The sequence below is a fragment of the Salvelinus fontinalis genome, chromosome 36 (assembly GCF_029448725.1).
Source record: "Salvelinus fontinalis isolate EN_2023a chromosome 36, ASM2944872v1, whole genome shotgun sequence".
In the NCBI taxonomy this organism is placed as follows: Eukaryota; Metazoa; Chordata; class Actinopteri; order Salmoniformes; family Salmonidae; genus Salvelinus; species Salvelinus fontinalis.
Window position 1 is genome coordinate 31,345,069 of NC_074700.1, and position 17,835 is coordinate 31,362,903.

At 44.9% G+C, this 17,835-nt stretch overlaps 1 protein-coding gene across 1 annotated transcript in view; it reads right to left on the reverse strand.

The window, feature by feature from the left end:
- Positions 1-17,835, reverse strand: part of dysf (dysferlin, limb girdle muscular dystrophy 2B (autosomal recessive)) — a 62,182-nt gene that overhangs the window by 38,195 nt on the left and 6,152 nt on the right. Inside the window, exons 2-3 of the mRNA XM_055901382.1 lie at positions 9,166-9,221; positions 8,898-8,989 (exon numbers count right to left, since the gene is read on the reverse strand). Of these exons, the coding sequence (XP_055757357.1) occupies positions 8,898-8,989; positions 9,166-9,221 (148 nt within the window). The remainder of the gene's footprint in view (positions 1-8,897; positions 8,990-9,165; positions 9,222-17,835) is intronic.

Genomic DNA, 17,835 nt, shown 5'->3' on the forward strand with positions numbered 1-17,835 from the left:
CAGACAGGCAGACAGGCAGACAGGCAGACAGACAGACAGACAGACAGGCAGACAGAGGACGAGGAGTGGAACAGAGGGAAGGCAGAGCAGTAGAATACAGTATATGAGTCAGACATCTCCCTGTCTCACCTGTACTCACACAGACACAGCTGAGGACAGTATAGCAAACATTACATCAGCCATCCATTTCCCCTCTCTCATCTGTAACCACAGTCTACAGCTACTCTGAGAATACAGAACCATAAAGAGGCCAGCTGGAAATCCCAGAGGGTAGCTGTCTATTCAGTTATTCAATAGCCATTAGCGATCCTAGTGGCCAGTGATATGGATACAAGGATGTGAGAATGCTAGAACGCTAGAATGTTAGAATGTGAGAACGCTAGAATGTTAGAATGCTAGAATGCTAGAATGCTAGAATGTTAGAATGCTAGATTGTTAGAATGCTAGAATGTTAGAATGCTAGAATGGTAGAATGCTAGAATGCTAGAATGCTAGAACGCTAGAATGTTAGAATCCTAGAATGCTAGAATGTTAGGATGTTAGAATGCTAGAATGTTACAATGTTACAATGTTACAATGTTAGAATGCTAGAATGCGAGAATGCTTGAATGCTAGAATGTTAGAATGTTAGAATGCTAGAATGTTAGAATGTTAGAACGTTAGAATCTTAGAATGCTAGAATGTTAGAATGTTAGAATGTTACAATGCTAGAATGTTAGAATGCTAGAATGTTAGAATGTTAGAATGTTAGAATGCTAGAATGTTAGAATGCTAGAATGTTAGAATGTTAGAATGCTAGAATATTAGAACGCTAGAATGTTAGAATGTTAGAATGCTAGAATGTTAGAATGTTAGAATGTTACAATGTTAGAATGTTAGAATGCTAGAATGTTAGAATGCTAGAATGTTAGAATGCTAGAATGTTAGAATGCTAGAATGTTAGAATGCTAGAATGTTAGAATGTTAGAACGCTAGAATATTAGAACGCTAGAATGTTAGAATATTAGAATGCTAGAATGTTAGAATGCTAGAATGTTACAATGTTACAATGTTAGAATGCTAGAATGTTAGAATGCTACAATGTTAGAATGTTAGAATGCTAGAATGTTAGAATGTTAGAATGCTAGAATGTTAGAATGCTAGAATGCTAGAATGCTAGAATGTTAGAATGCTCCTGGCATTCTCTCATGCCTGGTGTTTTTCCAACCTGTCCTTGAACAGAGCTGGGCGCTATTTTCTAGACTCCTTAAGACGTTAAGATGTTGACTTGGGCCCTCTTGTCCAAAACTTTAAGGCAGCAGGGAAGCTAATCAGCTATTCAGTAGCTATTAACAAGCCTTGTCTTGATATATGGAGATGATACTAACACTGCCAGAATGTTCCAGGGAAGACAATGGAAACCTGACTAGTGATTGGATCGACAGATCGACATTCTAACGGTACACCTGGGGATTCGGACAACAACAATGTGTTCTGGGAGTGTTCCATTTCCTTAGAGAACATGTTCATTAATGAATTCACACCAGCGGTAAACAGGTTACGGGTTGTTCAATAAAACAATCACCCAACAACAACATCCACAATATGGGGCATAGAGAAGTGGACACCATGACTCTGTTACCTACTTCAACCGAAACCCTTGAAGTGTTTACAGATCAAGAGGACTGAATAAATGTAAGCAATATGGCAATAATACTCCATTGCTGACACCTATCCAGCAACGTCAGATCTGTGAAGGAATCAAAAGATGGCATCAAGCACAACGTTACCCACGAAGGCATCTTAACTGCTATTGGCAGAGCCACCGTACAGACCAGGAAGTGTTACCATGGCGAGTAAACAGGAAGTCCCATGTTTACGTGACTCCTCCCTCTCTCTGGCTGCGTTGCCCCCTGATAACAAGGTCACATTCCGTAGATTCCGCAGCCCAAACTTCATTGTGCTCTCCAAAGTAATCGTTTTAACCATCTTAGAATCATAAACCTTTAGCTCAGCGGGCTAACACAGCCTTGCAGCAGGAGATGCTGGGTGCTAACCTGGTCAGTGCCAATTACATGTGGCTAGTCATACACTGTATCATGGTCACTAGCATGGTCTCAAATCTGTTCATAATGTATTGGACACTCCTATGGTCATCTTTCACACCGAACAGATCTGTCCCTCTCTGGAATTCTCTTAGCTTGTCCGTTTATTAGAATGTACCAACAAACAAACGTCAGAAGGGAAGTTCCTCAGAGAGACCAACTCCCCCCCCCCCCCCCACAAACCTCGTCTCTGAGTGGAATAGACCGGTCAATCCTCCCTTCTGTCCGATATCACAATGGAACATTCCTTATGTGTTTTCCTGCTGTTATCAGGAGGAATGATCAATCACTATGAAAGCTAATGATAACTTAGGGCCTCCCGGGTGGCGCAGTGGTCTAGGGCACTGCATCGCAGTGCTAACTGCGCCACCAGAGTCTCTGGGTTCGCCCCCAGGCTCTGTCGCAGCCGGCCGCGACCGGGAGGTCCGTGGGGAGGCGCACAATTGGGCCAGCGTCGTCCGGGTTAGGGAGGGTTTGGCCGGTAGGGATTCCCTTGTCTCATCGCGCTCCAGCGACTCCTGTGGCGGGCCGGGCGCAGTGCGCGCTAACCAAGGGGGCCAGGTGCACGGTGTTTCCTCCGACACATTGGTGCGGCTGGCTTCCGGGTTGGAGGCGCGCTGTGTTAAGAAGCAGTGCGGCTTGGTTGGGTTGTGCCTCGGAGGACGCATGGCTTTCGACCTTCGTCTCTCCCGAGCCCGTACGGGAGTTGTAGCGATGAGACAAGATAGTAATTACTAGCGATTGGATACCACGAAAATTGGGGAGAAAAGGGGATAAAATAAAATAAAAACAATAAAAAAAGTTTAGCTAATGATAACTTCCCAACTCACACACACACACACACACACACACACACACACACACACACACACACACACTTTCCCAACGCTGTTCTTTCTGGGAACTGAGGAAACTTTCCTGATGCTGTCTATTCTGGAAACTGAGGAAACTTCCCTGATGCTGTCTATTCTGGAAACTGAGGAAACTTTCCTGATGCTGTCTATTCTGGAAACTGAGGAAACTTCCCTGATGCTGTCTATTCTGGAAACTGAGGAAACTTCCCTGATGCTGTCTATTCTGGGAACTGAGGAAACTTTCCTGATGCTGTCTATTCTGGGAACTGAGGAAACTTTCCTGATGCTGTCTATTCTGGAAACTGAGGAAACTTTCCTGATGCTGTCTATTCTGGAAACTGAGGAAACTTTCCTGATGCTATCTATTCTGGGAACTGAGGAAACGTTCCTGATGCTGTCTATTCTGGAAACTGAGGAAACTTTCCTGATGCTGTCTATTCTGGAAACTGAGGACACTTTCCCGACGCTGTCCTTTCTGGGAACTGAGGAAACTTTCCTGATGCTGTCTATTCTGGAAACTGAGGAAACTTTCCTGATGCTGTCTATTCTGGAAACTGAGGAAACTTTCCTGATGCTATCTATTCTGGGAACTGAGGAAACGTTCCTGATGCTGTCTATTCTGGAAACTGAGGAAACGTTCCTGATGCTGTCTATTCTGGAAACTGAGGAAACTTTCCTGATGCTGTCTATTCTGGGAACTGAGGAAACGTTCCTGATGCTGTCTATTCTGGAAACTGAGAAAACGTTCCTGATGCTGTCTATTCTGGAAACTGAGGAAACTTTCTTGATGCTGTCTATTCTGGAAACTGAGGAAACTTTCCTGATGCTGTCTATTCTGGGAACTGAGGAAACTTTCCTGATGCTGTCTATTCTGGAAACTGAGGAAACTTTCCTGACGCTGTCTATTCTGGGAACTGAGGACACTTTCCCGACGCTGTCCTTTCTGGGAACTGAGGAAACTTTCCTGATGCTGTCTATTCTGGAAACTGAGGAAACTTTCCTGATGCTATCTATTCTGGGAACTGAGGAAACGTTCCTGATGCTGTCTATTCTGGAAACTGAGGAAACGTTCCTGATGCTGTCTATTCTGGAAACTGAGGAAACTTTCCTGATGCTGTCTATTCTGGAAACTGAGGAAACTTTCCTGATGCTGTCTATTCTGGGAACTGAGGAAACTTTCCTGATGCTGTCTATTCTGGAAACTGAGAAAACGTTCCTGATGCTGTCTATTCTGGAAACTGAGGAAACTTTCTTGATGCTGTCTATTCTGGAAACTGAGGAAACTTTCCTGATGCTGTCTATTCTGGGAACTGAGGAAACTTTCCTGATGCTGTCTATTCTGGAAACTGAGGAAACTTTCCTGATGCTGTCTATTCTGGAAACGGAGGAAACTTTCCTGATGCTGTCTATTCTGGAAACTGAGGAAACTTTCCTGATGCTGTCTATTCTGGAAACTGAGGAAACTTTCCTGATGCTGTCTATTCTGGGAACTGAGGAAACTTTCCTGATGCTGTCTATTCTGGAAACTGAGGAAACTTTCCTGATGCTGTCTATTCTGGGAACTGAGGAAACGTTCCTGATGCTGTCTATTCTGGGAACTGAGGAAACTTTCCTGATGCTGTCTATTCTGGGAACTGAGGAAACTTTCCTGATGCTGTCTATTCTGGAAACTGAGGAAACTTTCCTGATGCTGTCTATTCTGGAAACTGAGGAAACTTTCCTGACGCTGTCTATTCTGGGAACTGAGGACACTTTCCCGACGCTGTCCTTTCTGGGAACTGAGGAAACTTTCCTGATGCTGTCTATTCTGGAAACTGAGGAAACTTTCCTGATGCTGTCTATTCTGGAAACTGAGGAAACGTTCCTGATGCTGTCTATTCTGGAAACTGAGGAAACTTTCCTGATGCTGTCTATTCTGGAAACTGAGGAAACTTTCCTGATGCTGTCTATTCTGGGAACTGAGGAAACTTTCCTGATGCTGTCTATTCTGGAAACTGAGAAAACGTTCCTGATGCTGTCTATTCTGGAAACTGAGGAAAATTTCTTGATGCTGTCTATTCTGGAAACTGAGGAAACTTTCCTGATGCTGTCTATTCTGGAAACTGAGGAAACTTTCCTGATGCTGTCTATTCTGGAAACTGAGGAAACTTTCCTGATGCTGTCTATTCTGGAAACTGAGGAAACTTTCCTGATGCTGTCTATTCTGGAAACTGAGGAAACTTTCCCGATGCTGTCTATTCTGGGAACTGAGGAAACTTTCCCGACGCTGTCCTTTCTGGGAACTGAGGAAACTTTCCTGATGCTGTCTATTCTGGAAACTGAGGAAACTTTCCTGATGCTATCTATTCTGGGAACTGAGGAAACGTTCCTGATGCTGTCTATTCTGGAAACTGAGGAAACGTTCCTGATGCTGTCTATTCTGGAAACTGAGGAAACGTTCCTGATGCTGTCTATTCTGGGAACTGAGGAAACTTTCCTGATGCTGTCTATTCTGGAAACTGAGGAAACTTTCCTGATGCTGTCTATTCTGGGAACTGAGGAAACTTTCCTGATGCTGTCTATTCTGGAAACTGAGAAAACGTTCCTGATGCTGTCTATTCTGGAAACTGAGGAAACTTTCTTGATGCTGTCTATTCTGGAAACTGAGGAAACTTTCCTGATGCTGTCTATTCTGGAAACTGAGGAAACTTTCCTGATGCTGTCTATTCTGGAAACTGAGGAAACTTTCCTGATGCTGTCTATTCTGGAAGCTGAGGAAACTTTCCTGATGCTGTCTATTCTGGAAACTGAGGAAACTTTCCTGATGCTGTCTATTCTGGAAACTGAGGAAACTTTCCTGATGCTGTCTATTCTGGGAACTGAGGACACTTTCCCGACGCTGTCCTTTCTGGGAACTGAGGAAACTTTCCTGATGCTGTCTATTCTGGAAACTGAGGAAACTTTCCTGATGCTATCTATTCTGGGAACTGAGGAAACGTTCCTGATGCTGTCTATTCTGGAAACTGAGGAAACGTTCCTGATGCTGTCTATTCTGGAAACTGAGGAAACTTTCCTGATGCTGTCTATTCTGGAAACTGAGGAAACTTTCCTGATGCTGTCTATTCTGGGAACTGAGGAAACTTTCCTGATGCTGTCTATTCTGGAAACTGAGAAAACGTTCCTGATGCTGTCTTTTCTGGAAACTGAGGAAACTTTCTTGATGCTGTCTATTCTGGAAACGGAGGAAACTTTCCTGATGCTGTCTATTCTGGAAACTGAGGAAACTTTCCTGATGCTGTCTATTCTGGAAACTGAGGAAACTTTCCTGATGCTGTCTATTCTGGAAACTGAGGAAACTTTCCTGATGCTGTCTATTCTGGAAACTGAGGAAACTTTCCTGATGCTGTCTATTCTGGAAACTGAGGAAACTTTCCTGATGCTGTCTATTCTGGAAACTGAGGAAACTTTCCTGATGCTGTCTATTCTGGGAACTGAGGAAACTTTCCTGATGCTGTCTATTCTGGAAACTGAGGAAACTTTCCTGATGCTGTCTATTCTGGGAACTGAGGAAACGTTCCTGATGCTGTCTATTCTGGGAACTGAGGAAACTTTCCTGATGCTGTCTATTCTGGGAACTGAGGAAACTTTCCTGATGCTGTCTATTCTGGGAACTGAGGAAACGTTCCTGATGCTGTGTATTCTGGGAACTGAGGAAACTTTCCTGATGCTGTCTATTCTGGGAACTGAGGAAACTTTCCTGATGCTGTCTATTCTGGGAACTGAGGAAACTTTCCTGATGCTGTCTATTCTGGAAACTGAGGAAGCATTTGTATTATGTGAAGTGGTGATATACAGGGCATTCGGAAAGTATTCAGACCCCTTGACTTTTTCCACATTTTGTTTTGTTACAGCCTTATTCTAAAATGTATTTTTTTTTAAAATTCAGTCATCTATCTACACACAATACCCCATAATGACAAAGCAAAAACAGGTTTTTATACTTTTTTTTACAGATGTATTATAAATTAAATATCACATTTACATAAGTATTCAGACCCTTTACTCAGTTGTTTGTTGAATCACCTTTGGCAGCGATTACAGCCTTCGAATATTCTTGGGTATGACGCTACAAGCTTGGCACACCTGTATTTCGGGATTTCCCCCATTCTTCTCTGCAAATCCTCTAAACCTATGTCAGGTTGGATGGGGAGCGTCTCTGCACCGCTATTTTCAGGTCTCTCCAGAGATGTTCGATCGGGTTCAAGTCTGGGCTCTGGCTGGGCCACTCAAGGACATTTAGAGACTTGTTCCGAAGCCCCTCCGGCATTGCCTTGGCTGTGAGCTTAGGGCCTTTGTCCTGTTGGAAGGTGAACCTTCATCCCAGTCTGATCCTGACTAGTCTCCCAGTCCCTGCCGCTGAACAACATCCCCACAGCATGATGCTGCCACCACCATGCTCCACCGTAGAGATGGTGCAAGGTTTCCTCCAGACGTGACACTTGGCATTCAGGCCAAATAGTTCAATCATGTTTCTCATGGTCTGAGAGTCTTTAGGTGCCTTTTGGCAAACACCAAGCGGGCTGTCATGTGCCTTTTACTGAGGAGTGGCTTCCGTCTGGCCGCTCTACCATAAAGGCCTGATTGGTGGAGCGCTGCAGAGATGGTTGTCCTTCTGGAAGGTTCTCCCATCTCCACAAAGGAACTCTGGAGCTCTGTCAGAGTGACCATAAGGTTCTTGGTCACCTCCCTGACCAATGCCCTTGTCCCCCGATTACTTAGTTTGGCCGAGCGACCAGCTCTAGGAAGATTCTTGGTGGTTCCAAACTTCTTCCATTTAAGAATGAAGGATGATGGAGGCCACTGTGTTCTTGGGTACCTTCAATGCTGCATAAATGTTTTGGTACCCTTCCCCAGACCTGTACCTCGACATAATCCTGTCTCGGAGCTCTCCAGACAATTATTTCGACCTCATGGCTTGGTTTTTGCTCTGATATGCACTGTCATCCGTGGGACATTATATTGACAGATGTGTGCCTTTCCAAATCATGTCCAATCAATTTAATTTACCGCAGGTGGACTCCAATCAAGTTGTAGAAACAACTCAAGGATGATCAATGGACACAGGATGCACCTGAGCTCAATATCGAGTCTCATAGCAAAGGGTCAGAATACTTATGTAAATAAGGTATTTTGTTTTTTATTTTTTTAATAAATTTGCAAACATTTCTAAAAACCTGTTTTTTGCTTCATCATTATGTGGTATTGTATGTAGATTGATGGGGGGGGGGGGGGGGGGTAAATATTTAATCCATTTTAGAATAAGGCTGTAACATAAAACAAAATGTGTAAAAAGTAAAGGGGTCCGAATAATTTCCGAATGCTCTGTATTTATCTAGAAAACACTATGACCCAGCTCGGTGTCACGAACGCTTAAAGGAGCGGACCAAGGCGCGGAGTGAGTTGAAATCCACATACTTTTGTTATATAGTGAAACTACCAAAAACAATAAACAAACATAAAACGAACGTGAAAGCCGTAGTGCTAAACACACATACGCAAACAATATCCCACCGAGCAGGTGGGAACAGGGAACCCTTAAGTATGATCCCCAATTACAGACAATCAACATCAGCTGCCTCTGATTGGGAACCACACCAAGAGCACCAACATAGAAATAAAAAGACTAGAACACCCCTTAGTCACAGCGTGACCTACAACACCATAGAGAACCAAAGGCTCCCTATGGTCAGGGCGTGACACTTGGTCCCAGATCTGTGTGGACTCTCTCCAACTTGCTGTCGTTGTCAAGCTAAAGGTGTTTTTGGTAAGGAGTTGGCAAGAGATCCGAAACAGAATGACATCCCAGGCTACCAATTACCTCATTAGAAGCTTCCCCAGGTAATTTTCCTCACTGTACCTAGAAACCATTCCTACTGTTCCTCCCCATCTTCAAAACATGAAGCTCAAACCCTAAACGGACCTGTTCCTCCCCATCTTCTCATGATCCTTGACCACCAAATGAAGCTCAGCTCCTGAATCCAGAGGTATTCCCTTCAGGTCCCACTCAAAACCCTGGGAGAGACGACAGGAACAATTTATTATTACTGATACACTACAGTATATTAGAGTATTCACCGCTGTATATTATAAACCGGGTGGTTCGGGCCCTGAAATGCTAATTGGCTGAAAGCCGTGGTATATCAGACCATATACCACACCTCCTCGGGCCTGGTTTCATAAATACACACCTCATTCCAAACAGGGTTTATGTTATTCTTGATTACTTTTGTCTTCTTTTTTGATCCTGGAAAACAAGAGAAGAGAAGAAGAATTAGAAAATATATAATTATTTTTAAACAGAAACGCAAAACATCAGAAAGTGTATCTGCTTAGCGTTATCAATGAGTTTATCATCAGTGAGTGGTCCTTGCAGAGACTTGGCTAGGTAGTAATCGTGTTGGACAAAGCAGTACTTCCTGTAACATAAAGGTTCTGAGCAGTGACTTCCTGACAATCAACATTCAAACAGGAAGCAGGAAGTAGAAACAGGAAGTAGTCAGAGTGACAGACCAAAGAAATGCCAGCGGGGAGATGGATGGAGGTTATCTTATCACAGAACACTACCTCACCTTTGGTCCAGAGAGAACACCCAGAGATACCAGTACCAGTTAAAAGTTCTGGAACACCTACTCATTCTAGAGTTTTTCTTTATTTGTTACTATTTTCTACATTGTAGAATAATAGTGAAGACATCAAAACTATGAAATAACACACATGGAATCATGTGGTAACCAAAAAAGTGTTAAATAAATCAAAATATACTTTGACTGGTACTGTGTACGCACGCACGCACGCACGCACGCACGCACGCACGCACGCACGCACGCACACACGCACACACGCACACACGCACACACACACACACACACACCAGTGGAGGCTCCTCAGAGGAGGAAGAGGAGGAATAGAAGGAGCATCCTCGTCAGTGAATTTCATAAAAATACAAATTGTGAAACATTTAAAAAGTTATCCTTTTAGATAAAACACATATTAATCACATTTTACCAAATAATTGCAGCATGAACTGACATGTTGTTCACCAAATCAAAGGATCAGAGAATGAATCTAGTACTGAAAGCATTAGCTATAGCTAGCTAGCGACGCAGTGCATAAAACGTGCTGAGTAGTTGACTCAAAGAGAGAGAAAGACAATAGTTGAACAGTTTTAAACAAATACATGTATTTAAAAATGAAGAAGCAATACCAGATTGTATTTTTTTTTAACTTTCAGTTTCACTTACTTAGCTAGAAAATTTAGCCAGCTAGTTTAGCCTACTCAAACACTCTGCTCAAACAGAGGGATGCTATGTTAGCTAGCTGACTATGACTATCCAACACAACACTGGAACTCCTCCAAGTCAAGGTAAGCTTTTTGGTTTTACTAATTTATTGCCACTGGGGCCTGCCGATGTAAGTGCTAAACTGCTTGCTGACTGTACACTGTACAACATACTGTACTGCATGATTGTAGTGGGTTTACTAACACATTAGTTCTATTTGCTATTATGTTAATTTACCTAATATGGTGTAGGCTGTGTGTAGCGGTTATGGTATGAAGGTTATGAACGATATGGTTTGGCTTGTAAAGGTTTTTTTTCCGCCTGGTCACATACAGCTGATGTGTTGTGCATTGAAGTCTTCAAGCAAAGGGATGAGGTCAGAGGAGGAAAGCGCATAGATGCGAGAAGGAATACAACGTGGCTGCTATGAAAGTGAACTGTGTTAATGTGTGATTGGGGGTGTATTCATTCCGCCGATTCTGTTGAAAAATGTTCCTTAAATGGAAGCAAACAAAACAGGGATTTGTCAAATAGAAACTCACGTTTGCAACTGTTGGACTAATGATTACACCCTAGATAAGCTAGATGCAGGCAAGAGTGTGTAAGGTGGTTTTGAATGTGTCACTGTCTGTCATCTCAAATGTTTCTCTCAACCTGTGTGCACCTATGTTGTAAACTTTCACGAACCTACCAGACGAGCTAAATTACTTGTATGCTCGCTTCGAGGCAAGTAACACTAAAACATGTATGAGAGCACCAGTTGTTCCGGACGACTGTGTGAACACACTCTCCGCAGCCGATGTGAGTAAGACCTTTAAACAGGTCAACATTCACATGGCCGCAGGACCAAACGGATTACCAGGACGTGTACGCCGAGCATGTGCTGACCAACTGGCAAGTGTCTTCACTGTCATTTTCAACCTCTCCCTGTCCGAGTCTGTAATACCAACATGTTCCAAGCAGACCACTGTAGTGCCTGTGCCCAAGAGCACTACGGTAACCTGCCTAAATGACTACCGACACATAGCACTCACGTCTGTAGCCATGAAGTGCTTTGAAAGGCTGGTCATGGCTCACATCAACACCATCATCCCAAAAAGCTGAGACCAACTCCAATTTGCATACCGCCCCAACAGATCCACAGTTGATGCAATCTCTATTGCACTCCACACTGCCCTTTCCACACCAGGACAAACGGAACACCTATGTAAGAATACTATTCATTGACTACAGCTCAGCGTTTCAACACCATAGTGCCATCAAAAGCTCATTACTAAGAAAAGGACTCTGGGACTAAACACCTCCCTGTGCAACTGGATCCTGGACTTTCTGACGGGCTGCCCCCAGGTGGTAAGGGTAGGGGACCACACATCCGCCACTCTGATCCTCAACACGGGGGCCCCTCAGGGGTGAGGTACTCAGTCCCCTCCTGAACTCCCTGTTCACTAATGACTGCATGGCCAGGCACGACTCCAACACCATCATCAAGTTTGCAGATGACACAACAGCGGTAGGCCTGATCACCAACAACGATTAGACAGCCTAAGGGGAGGAGGTCAGAGACCTGGCAGTGTAGTGCCTGGAAAACAACCTCTGCCTCAACGTGATCAAGACAAAAGGAGATGATTGTGGACTACAGGAAAAGGAGGACCGAGCACGCCCCCATTCTCATCGAGTGGAACCAGTTGAGCGCTTCACTAAGATAGTCATGAAGAGGGCACGACAAGGCCTATTTCCCCTCAGGAGACCAAAAAGATTTGGCATGGGTCCTCAGATCCTCAAAAACTTCTACAGCTGCACCATCGAGAGCATCCTGACTGGTTGCGTCACTACCTGGTATGGCAACTACTCGGCCTCTGACCGCAAGGCACTATAGAGGGTAGTATGTATGGCCCAGTACAACACTGGAGCCAAGCTTCTAGCCATCCAGGACCTCTACACCAGGCGGTGTCAGAGGAAGGACCTAAAACTTGTCAAAGACCCCAGCCACCAGAGTCATGGACTGTTCTCTCTGCTACCGCACGGCAAGAGGTACCGGAGCACCAAGTCTAGGTCCAAAAGGCTTCTTAACAGCTTCTACCCCCAAGACATAAGACTCCTGAACAGCTAATCAAATGGCTACCCAGGCCCCTCTTTATAATCTATGCATAGTCACTTTAACTCTACCTACATGTACATATTACCTCAATTACCTCGACTAACCGGTGCCCCCACACATTGACTCTGTACCGTTACCCCCTGTATATAGCCTCCACATTGACTCTGTACCGGTACCCCTGTATATAGCCTCCACATTGACTCTGTACTGGTACCCCCTGTATATAGCCTCCACATTGACTCTGTACCGGTACCCCCTGTATATAGCCTCCACATTGACTCTGTACCGTAACACCCTGTATATAGCCTCCACTTTGACTCTGTACCGGTACCCCCTGTATATAGCCTCCACATTGACTCTGTACTTAACACTCTGTACCGTAACACCCTGTATATAGCCTCCACATTGACTCTGTACCGTAACACCCTGTATATAGCCTCCACATTGACTCTGTACCGTAACACCCTGTATATAGCCTCCACATTGACTCTGTACCGGTACCCCCTGTATATAGCCTCCACATTGACTCTGTACCGTAACACCCTGTATATAGCCTCCACATTGACTCTGTACCGTAACACCCTGTATATAGCCTCCACATTGACTCTGTACCGTAACACCCTGTATATAGCCTCCACATTGACTCTGTACCGTAACACCCTGTATATAGCCTCCACATTGACTCTGTACCGTAACACCCTGTATATAGCCTCCACATTGACTCTGTACCGTAACACCCTGTCTTATAGTCTCCACATTGACTCTGTACCTAACACTCTGTACCGTAACACCCTGTATATAGCCTCCACATTGACTCTGTACCGTAACACCCTGTATATAGCCTCCACATTGACCCTGTACCGTAACACCCTGTATATAGCCTCCACATTGACTCTGTACCGTAACACCCTGTATATAGCCTCCACATTGACTCTGTACCGTAACACCCTGTATATAGCCTCCACATTGACTCTGTACCGTAACACCCTGTATATAGCCTCCACATTGACTCTGTACCGTAACACCCTGTATATAGCCTCCACGTTGACTCTGTACCGTAACACCCTGTATATAGCCTCCACATTGACTCTGTACCGTAACACCCTGTATATAGCCTCCACATTGACTCTGTACCGTAACACCCTGTATATAGTCTCCACTTTGACTCTGTACCGTAACACCCTGTCTTATAGTCTCCACATTGACTCTGTACCTAACACTCTGTACCGTAACACCCTGTATATAGCCTCCACATTGACTCTGTACCGTAACACCCTGTATATAGCCTCCACATTGACTCTGTACCGTAACACCCTGTATATAGCCTCCACATTGACTCTGTACCGGTACCCCCTGTATATAGCCTCCACATTGACTCTGTACCGTAACACCCTGTATATAGCCTCCACATTGACTCTGTACCGTAACACCCTGTATATAGCCTCCACATTGACTCTGTACCGTAACACCCTGTATATAGCCTCCACGTTGACTCTGTACCGTAACACCCTGTATATAGCCTCCACATTGACTCTGTACCGTAATACCCTGTATATAGCCTCCCTTGTTGTTTTACTGCTGCTGTTTAAATTATTTGTTACTTTTATTTTTTCTATTTGCTGTTATTTACTTATATATTTTTTACATAACACTTATTTTTAAAGCATTGTTGGTTAAGAGCTTGTAAGTAAGCATTTCACTGTTTTCGGGCGCATGTGACAAATAACATTTGATTTGATTTGATCCATAGGCTAGTTTGTAGCAACCTCATGATGGGTATAGGGAACATTGTAGTATCATGTAGTAACCTAAACCTATCACTGTTACATTGAACTGGGTGAATATGAATGATAGTAACCTAAACCTATCACTGCTACATTGAACTGGGTGAATGTGAATGACAGTAACCTAAACCTATCACTGTTACATTGAACTGGGTGAATGTGAATGACAGTAACCTAAACCTATCACTGTTACATTGAACTGGGTGAATATGAATGACAGTAACCTAAACCTATCACTGTTACATTGAACTGGGTGAATATGAATGACAGTAACCTAAACCTATCACTGTTACATTGAACTGGGTGAATATGAATGACAGTCACCTAAACCTATCACTGTTACATTGAACTGGGTGAATATGAATGACAGTAACCTAAACCTATCACTGTTACATTGAACTGGGTGAATGGAATATGAATGACAGTCATCCAATATGCTGTAATAGAAATAAGGCCCTGAAAAAATAAATATTCCTCCCTTGAATGGTACTGACCGCCGCTGGTGGACACCCTTTCAAATGATTCAGCTATTTCAGCTTCCCACATGAAGGAAGAAGTGGGACTATGACTATTGTCTGGTGGTCAGAGTCCTAAAAACACGTCCTCTTTATCAGAGACGAGGGACTAGTTTTGATATCTTGTTACAGGGTTCGATTCCTGTATAGTGTTGTTTTAAAAAACCCTCGCCCTTCGGAGGAAAGAGAGCGGGGCCGAGTGTGTGTGTGTGTGTGTGTGTGTGTGTGTGTGTGTGTGTGTGTGTGTGTGTGTGTGTGTGTGCCTACGCTTGCATCCGAAGCCTATCCTTAAAATGCACACAACATAATTCCCAGGAAAGCGGGCAGCTTTTGTTGGGATGATATCTCACCAACAGGAAGTGACGCAATGCTCACTTCCTGGTTCTGAATGAAAGGGGCACGACTTGGAAATGTCTGTCTTAAAATAGCCCCTGACACACACACACACACACACACACACACACACACACACACACACACACACACACACACACACACACACACACACACACACACCAAGCCTAAAGGAGAGCTATGGGAAGGCTATGACACAGACAGACTGTAATAACTGAGTTATTGAGGTGTGGAACATCAATACTTCAAAAACAGGAACTGAGGATTTCCTCTCCTTAGACTCCCTCACCCTGTCTCACCTCTCTCCTCACCCTGTCTCACCTCTCTCCTCACCCTGTCTCACCTCTCTCCTCACCCTGTCTCACCTCTCTCCTCACCCTGTCTCACCTCTCTCCTCACCCTGTCTCTCCTCTCTCCTCTCCCTGTCTCACCTCTCTCCTCACCCTGTCTCACCTCTCTCCTCTCTCCTGACCCTCTCTCACCCCTCTCCTCACCCTGTCTCACCTCTCTCCTCATCCTGTCTCACCTCTCTCCTCACCCTGTCTCAACCCTCTCCTCACCCTGTCTCAACCCTCTCCTTACCCTGTCTCACCTCTCTCCTCACCCTGTCTCACCTCTCTCCTCACCCTGTCTCACCTCTCTCCTCACCCTGTCTCACCTCTCTCCTCACCCTGTCTCACCTCTCTCCTCACCCTGTCTCACCTCTCTCCTCTCTCCTGACCCTCTCTCACCTCTCTCCTCACCCTGTCTCACCTCTCTCCTCTCTCCTGACCCTCTCTCACCTCTCTCCTCACCCTGTCTCTTCTCTCTCCTCTCTCCTCACCCTGTCTCACCTCTCTCCTCTCTCCTGACCCTCTCTCACCCCTCTCCTCACCCTCTCTTCCCACCTCTCTCCTCTCTCCTGACCCTCTCCTCTCTCCTCACCCTCTCTTCCCTCCTCTCTCCTGACCCTCTCTCACCCCTCTCCTCTCTCCTCACCCTCTCTTCCCTCCTCACCCTCTCCTCACCCCTCTATTCTCACCCCTCTCTTCCCTCACCCCTCTCTCCTCACCCCTCTCTCCTCACCCTCTCTCCTCACCCTCTCTCCACCTCCACTGCTTGGATCCTCTTGACAGATCCTCTGGTTGGCACCTCACAAACTTCCCCCTTCTCTCGTTCTGTCTCTCAGCAACAAGAGAACAGAGAGCTCTCAGAACAGCTCTCTCTCTCTCTCTACCTCCCTCTCCTCTCTATCTCTCTCTCTCGACCTCCCTATTCTCTCTCTCTCTACCTCCCTCTTCTATCTCTCTCCTTATTTATCACCCTCTCTCTACCTCCCTCTTCTCTCTCTCTCTCCTTATTTATCTCCCTCTCTCTTTCCCTCTGTGTGTTTTACCTCCTCTGCATTATCAGCATCTGATATCATGGCCATTTATAGACATCAGACACCATAATTACAGAACTGCCTCACTGCTCTGACTAACCAGCTAGCTGTGGAGAGAGAATTAGGGAAAATATCTCTTCTCTCTTGGGTTTGGAGATCTGTCTCACCATTTCCATTAATGCACACAGTTATATAGACACAGTTATATAGACACATTCATATAGACAGTTATATAGACAGTTATATAGACACATTCATATAGACAGTTATATAGACAGTTATATACAGTGGTGTAAAGTACTTAAGTAAATATATTTGAAAGTACTACTTAAAATCTCTTAGGGCTAGGGGGCAGTATCCTGAATTACCGCCTGTCTGATGTGCCCAAAGTAAACCGCCTGTTACTCAGGCCCAGAAGCTAGGATATGCATATAATTGGTAGCATTGGATAGAAAACACTCTGAAGTTTCATAGACTGTTAAAATAATGTATGTGAGTATAACAAAACTGATATTGCAGGTGAAAACCTGAGGAAAATCCATCCAGAATTTTAAAAAATGGAGGTGACTGCTCATTCAAATGCTTGTTTATGGGAAAATCAAAGGAAGTCCTCCCAGATTGCAGTTCCTAGGGCCTCCACTAGATGTCAACAGTCTTTAGAAAGAGTTTCAGGCTGTTTTTTGAAAAATGAGCCAGAATTTGTAGTTTTTTTCAAGGTGGCGCTCATTTGGACCGTAGTCTTGTGGCGCTCATTTGGACCGTAGTCTTGTGGCGCTCATTTGGACCGTAGTCTTGTGGCGCTCATTTGGACCGTAGTCTTGTGGCGCTCATTTGGACCGTAGTCTTGTGGCGCTCATTTGGACCGTAGTCTTGTGGCGCTCATTTGGACCGTAGTCTTGTGGCGCTCATTTGGAACGTAGTCTTGTGGCGCTCATTTGGAACGTAGTCTTGTGGCGCTCATTTGGACCGTAGTCTTGTGGCGCTCATTTGGACCGTAGTCTTGTGGCGCTCATTTGGACCGTAGTCTTGTGGCGCTCATTTGGACCGTAGTCTTGTGGCGCTCATTTGGACCGTAGTCTTGTGGCGCTCATTTGGACCGTAGTCTTGTGGCGCTCTTTTGGACCGTAGTCTTGTGGCGCTCATTTGGACCGTGTCTTGTGGCGCTCATTTGGACCGTAGTCTTGTGGCGCTCATTTGGACCGTAGTCTTGTGGCGCTCATTTGGACCGTAGTCTTGTGGCGCTCATTTGGACCGTAGTCTTGTGGCGCTCATTTGGACCGTAGTCTTGTGGCGCTCATTTGGACCGTCTCCTGACCCTCTCCTCTCTCCTCACCCTCTCTTCCCTCCTCTCTCCTGACCCTCTCTCACCCCTCTCCTCTCTCCTCACCCTCTCTTCCCTCCTTCCGTCTTGTGGCGCTCATTTGGACCGTAGTCTTGTGGCGCTCATTTGGACCGTAGTCTTGT